Source organism: Salmo trutta, chromosome 21, assembly GCF_901001165.1.
Source record: "Salmo trutta chromosome 21, fSalTru1.1, whole genome shotgun sequence".
Lineage (NCBI taxonomy): Eukaryota > Metazoa > Chordata > Actinopteri > Salmoniformes > Salmonidae > Salmo > Salmo trutta.
The window spans coordinates 19618559-19633702 of record NC_042977.1 but is presented as its reverse complement, the minus strand read 5'-3'; the positions used below and the strand labels follow the sequence as shown (position 1 = coordinate 19633702).

The 15144-nt window shown below is 42.6% G+C and overlaps 1 protein-coding gene across 5 annotated transcripts in view; it reads left to right on the top strand.

Moving 5' to 3' along the window:
* Positions 1 to 15144, top strand: part of LOC115156868 (partitioning defective 3 homolog) — a 246517-nt gene that overhangs the window by 45154 nt on the left and 186219 nt on the right. For all 5 annotated transcript variants that reach the window (XM_029704658.1, XM_029704660.1, XM_029704657.1 and 2 more), the window contains exon 2: positions 14658 to 14759. In XM_029704658.1, coding sequence (XP_029560518.1) covers positions 14658 to 14759 — 102 coding nt within the window. The remainder of the gene's footprint in view (positions 1 to 14657; positions 14760 to 15144) is intronic.

Below are 15144 nucleotides of genomic sequence, written 5' to 3'. Positions count from 1 at the left end.
CTGCTTGCCTGCCAGGCTGTTCATCTTGGCTTAGTTCAGACAGGCTATGCGGTAATTTAGCTATTTCTAGACCATAATCAGTTATGCTCTCTCGCTGTTGGGGTCTGGAGCCTGTCTGCATCCCCACTGGTCTAATCCCAAACTATTCCACCCCCTATATCAGACTCCTCGACTCTGTCCTAAATGGCAGCCTATTCCCTTTCTAATGCGCTACTGGTCGAGCAGGCTCCAAAGGGCTCCGGTCAAAAGTGGTGCACTATATATGGAAAAGGGGGGCCATTAGGGACACGCATGAAGCCCTTTCTGTTCTGCGAATGCTTTGTACGTTACAGTAGCGTTAGCTGCAGCGAGGGGAGCGGAAAGAAGCATGCAAGGGGTTGTCTCTGAAATGTATTATGTTGTAACGTTGCTTGTCAAATCACTCCCCAGATAGTTGTAGTAGCATTGTCTTCAGTTTATCAGCTCCCACCACATTGCCTAAGTAACTTACTCTGTCCTCTCCGTCTGTCAACACAGAGAGACTCTCCCACATTGCTAAATCCTAAATCTACGGTCACTGAACTACGCTCTCTGTTCCCTGCGCGTGTGTTTCCTCCTCCCAGAAAAAGAGCGCTTCAGCGAAAGTTCTCAGGGATATCCGGAAACGTCTTGAGAGTGCTAGTCGGAGTCAGTCGTACAGTAAACGGCATGCAGATGTAGAGGGGGGGTATGGGAGTCGGGGGGGGGGGGGGGCTTAGCTTCACACGGTCCATATGGGCTGGGCAATATGGCCAAAAAATCATATCACAATATTTTTCTCATTTTCTACTATATGGTGGTATTTGACTGTATTTTATATTTCTGCATGACCCTAGAATGGCTACAAATGAATTCTGATTTGAATGGGCTTTCTCCATTCTGATGGTTTGGTACTCAACCAAAACTGACAGTGAAGTATCGTTATAGACGGTATTGTAAATATCGATACAGGTATTCAGCCAGCCAGCCAGCCAGCCAGGCAGCTCCTTCAGGACAACACTGGTCTTTGTGCGTAATGCTCAGTGCTCAGCAGTGCATGGCGAGCGATACAGCAGCCGTCAGACTGTGTGGCCTGTCTGTGCAGTGAGGCTGAACCTCTACTGCCTGTTTGGATGGAACCCAGAGCCCATGGTGCGCTGCGTTATCCCAGGACGCATCCTCACGGAGAAGGGCTTTGAAACTAGGTCTCTGATGCAGGCTTGGAGTCAAAACAAAGACTAATCTCCTGCACCGCTCATCAGCTCTGTGCAAGTCTGGAGTCAGGCCAAAGGCAACATGCAGCCAAGGAAAACTAGGGATACCAGGGGGAACCCCAGAATCAGATCCGCAGGCTTATCTATAGCGTACGGAGTTATTGACCTCTCAGTGAACCCAACACACATTCTTAGATCTGTAATACATCTTTCTCTCTTCTGAATCTGAACCCACCTTTCTGTAAGCATAATACTTATTTCTGTACATTTTCAAGAGCAGGAGAGGGAGGGTGTTCCTGCGAGCCTGACTCCAGGCCTGTTGCTTCATAGGGTATTGATGAGGCCTGCCCGAGTTGGTTCATGGGAACAGAGCCGGAGCCTGTCAGGGATATTCCCACCTTGTTTGTGTGGAAATAAGAGCCATTTTGATTCAAAAGACAGCGGTTTTGTTTTTGTTGTTTGTGAGGGTTGATGTAACCTCTATGGCTATGCAAGGTTAGGAGTTGGTTATTGACGTAGCCGTTAGTGTCTGTGAAGGTGGAAGTTGAGTAAGGCCATTAGCTGGGCCGTATTAACCAGGAACCAAAAGATACTAAACGAGACGGGGGAAAAAACAACGCGGACTGAAAGTTAACCTGAACTTGCCCAGTAAGAGAGACTTGTTTCAGTTGCAAAACATCTTGATACGTGTGCTCTAATGAATATGACCCTGGTTTCCTGCCCTGCTCCATCACCAGTCCGCTACTGTCCTTGTTTACTCCAGAAGTCCACTGTGAAGTGTGGTGGTGTGATATTTACAGTAGGTTATTTTTACTCACTTGGGCCTCTAGGAATGTCTTTTACGCATGGCTCTCTGCTCTCCGATGTGGCTGCCACTGTTTAATTTAACCAAAGCAGATCGTATCTCCTCAGCAGACTACTACACAACACTCGCTAAAAGGCCAGATGTAAGCTTGCCCCCCCCCCCCCCCCCCCATAGACATGGGCAGGTATAGACAGAAAATCACTGATTGATTGCCCTGGCCACAGTAGACTGTGTGTTTACTGTGGATCATAGATTTACCTCTCTCTCACTCTCTCAATCCAGTTTGTCCACTCAGTGTTTTAGGAAACAAATGGGCCACTCTGTCCCATTCCCCATTTGTGATTTGTTTGTGTACACTCAGTGTTTGCACTTAATGCATTTCCTGCCCTGAGCCATGTGACCACTAAGGGAATTACTCTTTATGGCTGCACAGAGGTACAGAGTAGGGATTTACATTGACATGGTCCAGTCTGTCAAACTAACTGGTCATTACATTACATCTGGATTCCCTAGTTGTGACATCCTTTTTTGGACTTACACATTAATGATATGTAGTCATTGATTGCTGAGGAACATAACTTATAAATGCCTCATGAGCTTAGTTCAACTGTCGTACCCCATCAGAACCCAGAATATAAGCTGGTTGTATTCTGTTTGTAAACTGCATAGCCTCTTAACATTAAAACTATCATTTTATATCATGGGTGGTCAGTCCTTGCATCTATAGTTCTGTCTATGAATCTGAGAGTTGTTACATTTCTCCAGGCCCATCCCTTTTTTATGGGGTGTCTTGTTATTGTTTAAATTAAGGATTCTAGCTTTAAGGGATCCATTTGCAGAGCAGCACTGGTGTTAATGTGCTCTCTGCTCTCCCCTCCATCCTGTAGTCCCTCCTTCTCTCCCTCTGACAGACTGTCATTCTCAGTGGAGAGATGGCTCTGGCTGTGCCGGGTGGAGATTATAATAGAACATGTCCAAGATGTTCATAGATGACGAGTAGGGTCAAATAATAATAATCACAGTGGTTGTCGAGGGTGCAACAGGTCAGCACCTCAGGAGTAAATGTCAGTTGGCATTTCATAGCCAATCATTCAGAGTATCTCTACCGTTCCTGCTGTCTCTAGAGAGTTGAAAACAGCAGGTCTGGGACAGGTAGCACATCTGGTGAAAGGTCAGGGTTCCATAGCTGCAGGCAGAACAGTTGAAACTGGAGCAGCAGCACAGCCAGGTGGACTGGGGACAGCAAGGAGTCATCAGGCCAGGTAGACCTGAGGCATGGTCCTAGGGCTCAGATCCTCCCAGAGAGAGAGAAAGAAAGTGAGAGAATTAGAGGGAGCATACTTAAATTCACACAGGACACCGGATAAGGCAGGAGAAATACTCCAGATATAACAGACTGACCCTAGACCCTAGCTGCATAAATACTAGAGGCTGAGACAGGAGGGGTCAGGAGACACTGTGGCCCTATCCGACGATATCCCCGGACAGGGCCAAACAGGCAGGATATAACCCCACCCACTTTGCCAAAGCACAGCCCCACACCACTAGATGGATTTCTTCAACCACCAACTTACCATCCTGAGACAAGGCGGAGTATAACCCACAAAGATCTCCGCCACGGCACAACCCAAGGGTGGGCGCCAACCCGAACAGGAAGATCACGTCAGTGACTCAACCCACTCAAGTGACACACCCCTCTTAGGGACGGCATGGAAGAGCACCAGCAAGTTAGAGGCAGAGAATCCCAGTGGAGAGAGGGGAACCGGCCAGGCAGAGACAGCAAGGGCGGTTCGTTGCTCCAGTGCCTTTCCTTTCACCTTCACACTCCTGGGCCAGACTACACTCAATCATAGGACCTACTGAAGAGATGAGTCTTCAATAAAGACTTAAAGGTCGAAGCCGAGTCTGCGTCTCTCACATGGATAGGCAGACCATAACATAAATATTGAGCTTTATAGGAGAATTTGCTTAGAAATTCTAGGGACAGTAAAAGGCCTGCGTCTTGTGGCCGTAGCATACATGTAGGTACTTACGGCAGGACCAAATCGGAAAGATCTGTAGGAGCAAGCCCATGTAATGCTTTGTAGGTTAGCAGTAAAACCTTGAAATCAGCCCTTGCCTTAACCTCTATGGGCTATGTGGGACGCAAGCGTCCCACCCCTGGTACACCCTATCAACAACAGGTGAAATAACAAGAGCGCCAAATTTGAAAACAATTAAATGTCATAATTCAAATTTCTCAAACATACAACTATCTTACACCCTTTGAAAGATAAACATCTCCTTAATCTAACCACGTTGTCCGATTTCAAAAAGGCTTTACGGCGAAAGCATAAAGTTAGATTATGTTAGGACAGTACATTGAAAATAGCTGTGTGTAATGTTTTGTCAATGCAAAGACACGCGTCAACAAAAGCAGAAAACCAGCTAAAATTATGCACTAACCTTTGACAATCTCCATCAGATGACACTCCTAGGACATTATGTTAGACAATACATGCATTTTTAGTTCTATCAAGTTCATATTTATATCCAAAAACAGCGTTTTACTATGGCGTTGATGTTGAGGAAATCTTTTCCCTCCAATACCGCCAGTCAAATCGGCACAACAAATTAAATAATTACTATTCGAAAACATTGGTAAAATATTATATTGTCATTCAAAGAATTATAGATTTACATCTCTTGAACGCAACCGGATTGCCAGATTTAAAAATAACCTTACTGGGAAATCACACTTTGCAATAATCTGAGCACTGCGCCCAGAAAAATACGCTGACTAACCGCCATGTTGGAGAGATCTAAAATCGAAAATACTATGTAAATAATCCATTACCTTTGATTCTCTTCATCAGATGTCACTTCCAGGAATCCCAGGTCCATAACAAATGTAGTTTTGTTCGAAAAAGCTCATAATTTATGTCCAAAAAGCTCCGTGTTGTTAGCACATGATCTAAGCCCGCCGGACTTCTCTTCATGAAAGAGGGGAAAAAATATATTTACGTTCGTTCAAACATGTCAAACGTTGTATAGCATAAATCATTAGTGCCTTTTTCAACCAGAACATGAATAATATTCAAGGCGGACGATTGCATTCTCTTTTAAAACGTATTGGAACGAGAGTACCCAACATGAACTCGCGCGCCAGAGTCTTGTCGGCCACCACCGTTCCAAGGCTCTTGTTCATTCAGTTCTCACAGTAGAAGACTCAAACAACTTTGTAAAGACTCGTGACATCTAGTGGAAGCCATAGGAAGTGCTCAACGATTAATAAGCCCCTGTGTGTTTCATGGCATAGGCTTAAAGGTAATTCAACACATCAGGTATCCACTTCCTGTCAGAATTTGTCTCAGGGTTTTGACTGCCATATGAGTTCTGTTATACTTAGACACCATTCAAAAAGTTTTAGAAAATTCAGAGTGTTTTCTATCCAAACCTGAACAATAATATGCATATTCTAGCTTCTGAGTTGGTGTAGGAGGCAGTTAAAAATGGGCACATATTTTTTTCAAAATTCTCAATACTGCCCCCTATCCCCAACAGGTTTTAACCTCTTACATTTAGATGTTCCGCTAGCTCTGCTCCAATATCCAATGATGGGCGTGGCGCGAAATTCAAATTCGTCTAAAATCCGAAAACTTCAATTTTTCAAACATATGACTATTTTACAGCATTTTAAAGACAAGACTCGTTAATCTAACCACACTGTCCGATTTCAAAAAGGCTTTACAGCGAAAGCAAAACATTAGATTATGTCAGCAGAGTACTCAGCCAGAAATAATCAGACACCCATTTTTCAAGCTAGCATATAATGGCACAAAAACCCAGAAGACAGCTAAATGCAGCACTAACCTTTGATGATCTTCATCAGATGACACACCTAGGACATTATGTTATACAATACATGCATGTTTTGTTCAATCAATTTCATATTTATATCAAAAAACAGCTTTTTACATTAGCATGTGACGTTCAGAACTAGCATACCCCCCGCAAACTTCCGGGAAATTTACTAACAATTTACTAAATTACTCACGATAAACGTTCACAAAAAGCATAACAATTATTTTAAGAATTATAGATACAGAACTCCTCTATGCACTCGATATGAAAGCACATTTTGCAATATTCTAAGTACATAGCTCAGCCATCACGGGCTAGCTATTTAGACACCCGGCAAGTTTAGCCTTCACCAAAATCAGATTTACTATAAGAAAAATGGTCTTACCTTTCCTGTTCTTCGTCAGAATGCACTCCCAGGACTTCTACTTCAATAACAAAATGTTGGTTTGGTCCCAAATAATCCATTGTTATATCCAAACAGCGGCGTTTTGTTTGTGCGTTCTAGACACTATCCCAATGGTAAATCATGTCGTGCGCATGGCGCATTTCGTGACAAAAAAATTGTAAATATTCCATTACCGTACTTCGAAGCATGTCAACCGCTGTTTAAAATCAATTTTTATGCAATTTATCTCGCAACAAAGCGATAATATTCCGACCGGGAATCTGCGTTTCGGTAAAAAGAGGGAAAAACAGAAAGGCGGGGGCGGCCAGTGCACGAGCATGAAGCCTTTTGTCCTCTGATAGACCACTTAGCAAAAGCACTCGTGTGTTTCAGCCAGGGCTTTGAATTATGTCATTCAGGGTTTTCCCGGGCTCTGAGAGCCCATTGGAGCCGTAGGAAGTGTCACGTAACAGCAGAGATCCTTTGTAATGAATAGAGATGACAAAGAAGGGCAAGAAATGGTCAGACAGGGTACTTCCTGTACAGAATCTTCTCACGTTTTGGCCTGCCAAATGAGTTCTGTTATACTCTCAGACACCATTCAAACAGTTTTAGAAACTTTGGAGTGTTTTCTATCCAAAGCTAATAATTATATGCATATTCAAGTTTCTGGGCAGGACTAATAATCAGATTAAATCGGGTACGTTTTTTATCCAGCCGTGAAAATACTGCCCCCTAGCCATAAGAGGTTAACAGGAAGCCAGTGAGAGAGGCTAGCACTGGAGTAATATGATAACATTTTTTGGTTCTAATCAACATTCTAGCAGCCGTGTTTAGCACTATTTGAAGTTTATTTAGTGCTTTATCCGGGTAGCCGGAAAGTAGAGCATTGCAGTAGTCTAGCCTAGAAGTGACAAAAGCATGGATACATTTTCCGGCAATATTTTTAGACAAAGTTTCTGATTTTTGCAATGTTACGTAGATGGAAAAAAGCTGTCCTTGAAACAGCTTTGATATGTTCGTCAAAAGAGAAAGATCAGGGTCCAGAGTAACGCCGAGGTCCTTCACAGTTTTATTTGAGATGACTGTACAACCAAGATTAATTGTCAGATTCAACAGAAGATCTCTTTGTTTCTTGGGACCTAGAACAAGCATCTCTGTTTTGTCCGAGTTTAAAAGTAGAACATTTGCCGCCATCCACTTCCTTATGTCTGAAACACAGGCTTCACCATGTTTCATCGAAATGTACAGCTGTGCGTCATCCGCATAGCAGTGAAAGTTTCCGAATGACATCACCAAGCGGTAAAATATATAGTGAAAACAATAGTGGTCCTAAAACGGAACCTTGAGGAACACCGAAATGTACAGTTGATTTGTCAGAGGACAAACCATCCACAGAGACAAACTGATATCTTTCCGACAGATAAGATCTAAACCAGGCCAGAACTTGTCCGTGTAGAACAATTTGGGTTTCCAATCTCCTCAAAAGAATGTGGTTATCGATGGTATCAAAAGCAGCACTAAGGTCTAGGAGCACGAGGACAGATGCAGAGCCTCGGTTTGACGACATTAAAAGGTCATTAACCACCTTCACAAGTGCAGTCTCAGTGGTATGATGGGGTCTAAAACCAGACTGAAGCGTTTCGTAAACATTGTTTGTCTTCAGGAAGGCAGTGAGTTGCTGCCCAACAGCTTTTTCCCAAAAAATTGAGAGGAATGGGAGATAGTTTAAAAAAAATTCTGGGTCAAAGTTTGGCTTTTTCAAGAGAGGCTTTATTACTGCCGTTTTTTTAGTGAGTTTGGTACACATCCGGTGGATAGAGAGACATTTATTATGTTCAACATAGGAGGGCCAAGCACAGAAAGCAGCTCTTTCAGTAGTTTAGTTGGAATAGGGTCCAGTATGCAGCTTGAAGGTTTAGAGGCCATGATTATTTTCATCATTGTGTCAAGAGATATAGTACTAAAACACTTTAGTGTCTCCCTTGATCCTAGGTCCTGGCAGAGTTGTGCAGTCTCAGGACAACTGAGCTTTGGAGGAATACGCAGATTTAAAGAGGAGTCCGTGATTTGCTTTCTAATGATCCTGATCTATTCCTCAAAGCAGTCTATGAATTTATCACTTCTGAAGTGAAAGCCATCCTCTCTTGGGGAATGCTACTTTTTAGCTAGCTTTGCGACAGTATCAAAACTACATTTTGGATTGTTCTTATTTTCCTCAATTAAGTTGGAAAAATAGGATGATCGAGCAGCAGTGAGGGCTCTTCGATACTGCACGGTACTGTCTTTCCAAGCTAGTCGGAAGACTTCCAGTTTGGTGTCGCGCCATTTCCGTTCCAATTTTCTGGAAGCTTGCTTCAGAGCTCGGGTATTTTTCTGTATACCAGGGAGCTAGTTTCTTATGACAAATGTTTTTTGTTTTTAGGGGTGCGACTGCTTCTAGGGTATTGTGCAAGGTTAATATGAGTTCCTCAGTTAGATGGTTAACTGATTTTTGTACTCTGACGTCCTTGGGTAGGTGGAAGGAGTCTGGAAGGGCATCTAGGAATCTTTGGGTTGTCCGAGAATTTATAGCACGACTTTTAACCTCTTACATCTAGATGTTCCGCTAGCGGAACACCGCTCCAATATCCAATGATAGGGTGTGGCGCGAATTACAAATTCCTCGAAAATCCGAAAACTTCCATTTTTCAAACATATGACTATTTTACACCATTTTAAAGACAAGACTCTCTTTAATCTAACCACACTGTCCGATTTCAAATAGGCTTTACAACGAAAGCAAAACATTAGATTATGTCAGGAGAGTACCCAGCCAGAAATAATCAGACACCCATTTTTCAAGCTAGCATATAATGTCACAAAAACCAAAACCACAGCTAAATGCAGCATTAACCTCTCTGGGCTATGTGGGACGATTTCGTCCCACCTACGTAACAGCCACTTCAATCCAGTGGCGCGATTTTTGAATCGTTAGAAATGCTATAACTTCAATTTCTCAAACATATGACTATTTCACAGCTATTTAAAGACAAGAATCTCGTTAATCTAACCCCACTGTCCGATTTCAAAAAGGCTTTACAACAAAAGCAAAACATTAGATTATGTCAGCAGAGTACCCAGCCAGAAATAATCACACAGCCATTTTTCAAGCTAGCATATCATGTCACATAAACCCAAACCATATCTAAATGCAGCACTAACCTTTGATGATCTTCATCAGATGACACACCTAGGACATTGTGTTATACAATACATGCATGTCTGTTCAATCAAGTTCATATTTATATCAAAAACCAGCTTTTTACATTAGCATGTGACGTTCAGAACTAGCATTCCCACCGAACACTTCCGGTGATTTTACTAAATTACTCACGATAAACGTTCACAAAAAGCATAACAATTATTTTAAGAATTATAGATACATTACCCCTCTATGCACTCGATATGTCCGATTTTAAAATAGCTTTTCGGATGAAGCACATTTTGCAATAATCTAAGTACATAGCCCGGCATTACAGGGCTAGCTATTTAGATACCCACCCAGTTCAGCCTCCACCAAAATCACATTTCCTATAAGAAAAATGTTCTTACCTTGCTTGTTCTTCATCAGAATACACTGCCAGGACTTCTACTTCAATAACAAATGTTGGTTTGGTCCCAAATAATCCATCGTTATGTTCCAACAGCGACGTTTTGTTCGTGAGTTCTAGAATGCTTCTTCGCGGTGTCGCGCATGGCGCATTGGCGTGTCAAAAATGTCTAAATATTCCATTACCGTACTTCGAAGCATGTCAACCGCTGTTTAAAACCAATTTTTATGCCATTTATGTCATAGAGAAGTGTTAATATTCCGACCGGGAGTATGCATTGAGCCTAAACAGCCGAATAAAATTTCTCCTCAGAAGCGACTCATGCACGCGCATCATTGAAAGGTCCTCCGAGCATCCACTTACAAAAGGCGATAATATATTTCAACCTGAGGTTCCCTCGTAAACCTTCAGTTATTTCGCGGGCTCTGAGAGCCTATTGGAGCCCTGGGAATTGTCACGTTACAGCTAAGATCCTTACTTTTCAATAAAAAGAGGTAAGACGCACGACTCCTTGTCAGACAGGGTACTTCCTGCTTGAAGCCTTGTCAGGTTTTTGCCTGCCATAGGAGTTCTGTTATACTCACAGACACCATTCAAACAGTTTTAGAAAATTCAGAGTGTTTTCTATCCAAACCTGAACAATAATATGCATATTCTAGCTTCTGAGTTGGTGTAGGAGGCAGTTAAAAATGGGAACATATTTTTTCCAAAAATTCTCAATACTGCCCCCTATACCAAAGAGGTTAACCTTTGATGATCTTCATCAGATGACACTCCTAGGACATTATGTTATACAATACATGCATGTTTTGTTCAATCAAGTTCATATTTATATCAAAAACCAGCTTTTTACATTAGCATGTGACGTTCAGAACTAGCATTCCCACCGAACACTTCTGGTGAATTTACTAAATTACTCACGATAAACGTTCACAAAAAGCATAACAATTATTTTAAGAATTATAGATACAGAACTCCTTTATGCAATCGCGGTGTCCGATTTTAAAATAGCTTTTCGGTGAAAGCACATTTTGCAATATTCTGAGTAGCTAGCCCGGCCATCACAGGCTAGCTATTTTGACACCCGCCAAGTTTGGTTTTCACCAAACTCAGATTTACTATAAGAAAAATCGGATTACCTTTGCTGTTCTTTGTCAGAATGCACTCCCAGGAGTTCTACTACAACAACAAATGTTGGTTTGGTTCCAAATAATCCATAGTTATATCCAAATAGCGGCGTTTTGTTTGTGCGTTCAAGACACTATCCGAAGGGTAACGAAGGGTGATGTGCCGGCGCGTATCGTGACAAAAAATGTCAAAATATTCCATTACCGTACTTCGAAGCATGTCAAACGCTGTTTAAAATCCATTTTTATGCGATTTTTCTCGTAAAATAGCGATAATATTCCGACCGGGAGACGTCGTTTTTGTTCAAAGACTGAAAATGTAAAATGGACTCTTCACGTGCGAGCGCACACCCGTCTCATTGTTCTCAGATCGACCACTATCCAAATGCACTACTGTTTTTCAGCCTGGGACTGCAGAGTCATCATTCAACGTTCTGGCGCCTTCTGAGAGCCTATGGGAGCCTTAGAAAGTGTCACGTTACAGCAGAGATCCTCTGTTTTCAATAAAGAGGCTAAAGAAGGCCAAGAAATGGTCAGAGAGGGCACTTCCTGTTTGGAATCTTCTCAGGTTTTGGACTGCCATATGAGTTCTGTTATACTCACAGACACCATTCAAACAGTTTTAGAAACTGTAGGGTGTTTTCTATCCAAATCAAACAATTGTATGCATATTCTAGTTTCTGGGCAGGAGTAATAAACAGATTAAATCGGGTATGTTTTTTTTATCCGGCCGTGAAAATACTGCCCCCTATCCATAACAGGTTAACTTCTTGGGGCTATGTGGGACGTTAGCGTGCCACACGTGGCGCACCCTATCAACAGCAGGTGCATTTCAAGAGCGGCAAATTTGAAACCAAATAAATGTCAAAATTCAAATTTCTCAAACATACAACTAACTTACAGCCTTTGAAAGATAAACATCTTAATCTAACCACGTTTACCGATTTCAAAAAGGTTTTACGGGGAAAGCATAAAGTTAGGTTATGTTAGGAGAGTACATTGACATTAGCTGTGTGTAGTGTATTGTCGATTCAAAGACAGGCGTCACCAAAACCATAAAATCAGCTAACATTATGCACTAACCTTTTACAATCTCCATCAGATGACACTCCTAGGACATTATGTTAGACAATGCATGCATTTTTAGTTCTATCAAGTTCATATTTATATCTAAAAACAGTGTTTTACTATGGCGTTGATGTTCAGGAAATCGTTTCCCTCCAATACCGGCAGTCAAGTCATGACAACAAAATAATTAATTAATATTAGAAAACATTGGTAAAATATTATATTGTCATTCAAAGAATTATAGATTAATTAACGCAATGGACTTTCCAGATTTAAAATTAACCTTACTGGGAAATCACACTTTGCAATAATCTGAGCACTGCGCCAGAAAAATACGCATTGCGATACAGACTAACCGCCATGTTGGAGAGATCTAAAATCGAAAATACTATGTAAATAATCCATTACCTTTGATTCTCTTCATCAGATGTCACTTCCAAAGAATCCCAGGTCCATAACGAATGTAGTTTTGTTCAAAAAAGCTCATCATTTATGTCCAAAAACCTCCGTGTTGTAGCACACGATCTAAGCCAGCCGGAAAAAATATATTTTCGTTCGTTCAAACATGTCAAACGTTGTATCGCATAAATCATTAGGGCCTTTTTTAACCAGAACATGAATAAAATTCAAGGCGGACCATTGGGTTCTCTTTTAAAACGTTTCGGAATGAGAGTACCCACCATCAAATCGCGCGCCAGGTGTCTAATGGGCCATCGCCGTTCCAACGCTCTTCTTCAGTCAGATCTCACTGTAGAACACTCAAAACACTTTGTAAAGGCTGGGGACATCTTGTGGAAGCAATAGGAAGTGCCAAAATATTCCTCCTTCCCTTTGTTTTTCAATGGTATAGGCTTAAAGTCAATTCAACACATCAGGTATCCACTTCCTGTCAGAATCTGTCTCAGGGTTTTGCCTGCCAAATGAGTTCTGTTATACTCACAGACACCATTCAAACAGTTTTTGAAACTTTAGGGTGTTTTCTATCCAAACCTGAACAATAATATGCATATTCTAGCTTCTGAGTTGGTGTAATAGGCAGTTAAAAATGGGCACATATTTTTTCAAAAATTCTCAATACTGCCCCCTATACCCTAACAGGTTAATGAACCTGTTTGGGTTTGAGCAGATTATTATTTGCGATTGCAAACGTAATAAAATGGTGGTCTGATAGTCCAGGATTATGAGGAAAAACATTAAGATCCACAACATTTATTCCACAGGACAAAACTAGGTCGAGTATGACTGGCAGTGAGTAGCTCCGGAGACATGTTGGACAAAACCCACTGAGTCGATGATGGCTCCGAAAGCCTTTTGGACTAGGTCTTTGGACTTTCCCATGTGAATATTAAAGTCACCAAAAATTAGAATATTATCTGCCATGACTACAAGGTCCGATAGGAATTCAGAGAACTCCGTGAGGAACGCTGTATATGGCCCAGGAGGCCTGTAAACAGTAGCTATAAAAAGTGATTGAGTAGGCTGCAGAGATTTCCTGACTAGAATCTCAAAAGACGAAACGTCTTTTTTTTGTAAATTGCGGGATGCGCGGGGGATATGGTCACTAGTGTAACCAGGAGGTGAGGCCTCATTTAACACAGTAGATTCATCAGGCTTAAGCCATGTTTCGGTCCGGCCAATCACATCAAGATTATGATCAGTGATTAGTTCATTGACTAATAAAAGGCAGGACCTGGTCCTACAGTAGACACCAGATGGGAACTCCTCTTCTGAGGCGCTTTATGAGTACAAGCCCAGGTGGCATCTCCAGGTTTCTGTCTAAACGGGATGAGGGACGTGTTTGTCAGAGTCATAATGATCTAAATGCCGCTCTGCACCTTGTCCTCCGTTGTCCCTCACTGTCTGGGTTGAACACCATGGGGACACATCAGTTACACTTCCACCATGCAGAATATATTAACCTGCCCCTGGCAGACACCTACACTCATCATTTTCTCTCTCTCTCTCTCCTGAGCTCTCTCTCTCCTGAGCTCTCTCTCTCTCTCTCTCCTGAGCTCTGTCTCTCTCTCTCTCTCTCTCTCTCTCTCTCTCTCCTGAGCTCTGTCTCTCTCTCTCCTGAGCTCTGTCTCTCTCTCTCCTGAGCTCTGTCTCTCTCTCTCCTGAGCTCTGTCTCTCTCTCCTGAGCTCTGTCTCTCTCTCTCTCTCTCTCTCTCTCTCTCTGTCTCTGTCTCTGTCTCTCTCTCTCTCTCTCTCTCTCTCTCCTTTTTGATGTTCCCCGTCACTCTTGTTGTTGATTCTGCTGGTATGTTGTTGGTTTGAGAAGATCCGTGCCTGTTATCTACTGTGTGGTTTGTTATGGCCGTGCTATTGACTGTAATGCTGCTCTCAGTATTGTAAAGGATTGTCAGTCTGTACATTGTGTAATGAGGCTGCCCTCGGGGCTGTGGGGCGATTTTAAATCAAACCTTCACGTCTCTGTGGTCTTAAAGCCTCTCCTCAGCCCTGTCAAGAAATCTCCCTCTCTCTCTCTTCCTACTCCCTCTCTATCTCTCCTCCTCCTCTATTTATGTGCATGTCTACCAGGGACAATGGGATATGCAAAAGCACACATCTCCCTTGCTCACGTAGTAAATAGACAACACATTAATCTTCTTCTTCCTCCTCTAGGATGCCAGCTACTGGTTACAGGTGCACCGGTTGGAGCATGGGGACGGAGGCATTCTAGACCTCGATGACTTGCTGTCTGATGTGGCTGATGACAAAGACCGGGTGAGTGAACTGAAGCGTTGGCTGATCTAGCGCTCTAAGCCGCTGGCCCAGAATACATGTACCAGTGTGTGCGTGGGTTGGAGTCTGACCCACTGCTATTCCAGCGCCCCCCGCTCTCCTATCCTCCTACCTTCCCTGTCAGTCACTGTCCTATCTAATAAACAAGTGGGGGGGGAATTCTCCTTTAAAAAAAGACAGGGTAAGGGAAGTCAAGCAAGGCCAGGTGCCATCGTGCAGAAAGGATGACGTGAGATGGGAGGGGTGTGAACCAGAGGGCCTCAACTTGACATTTACTAGCTTGTACGTGAACTTCTACCCGTTTGAAACGACACCATTGGAGATCTGCTTCGTGCTTTTCCTGGCATTTGTTATTAGATAATATCAT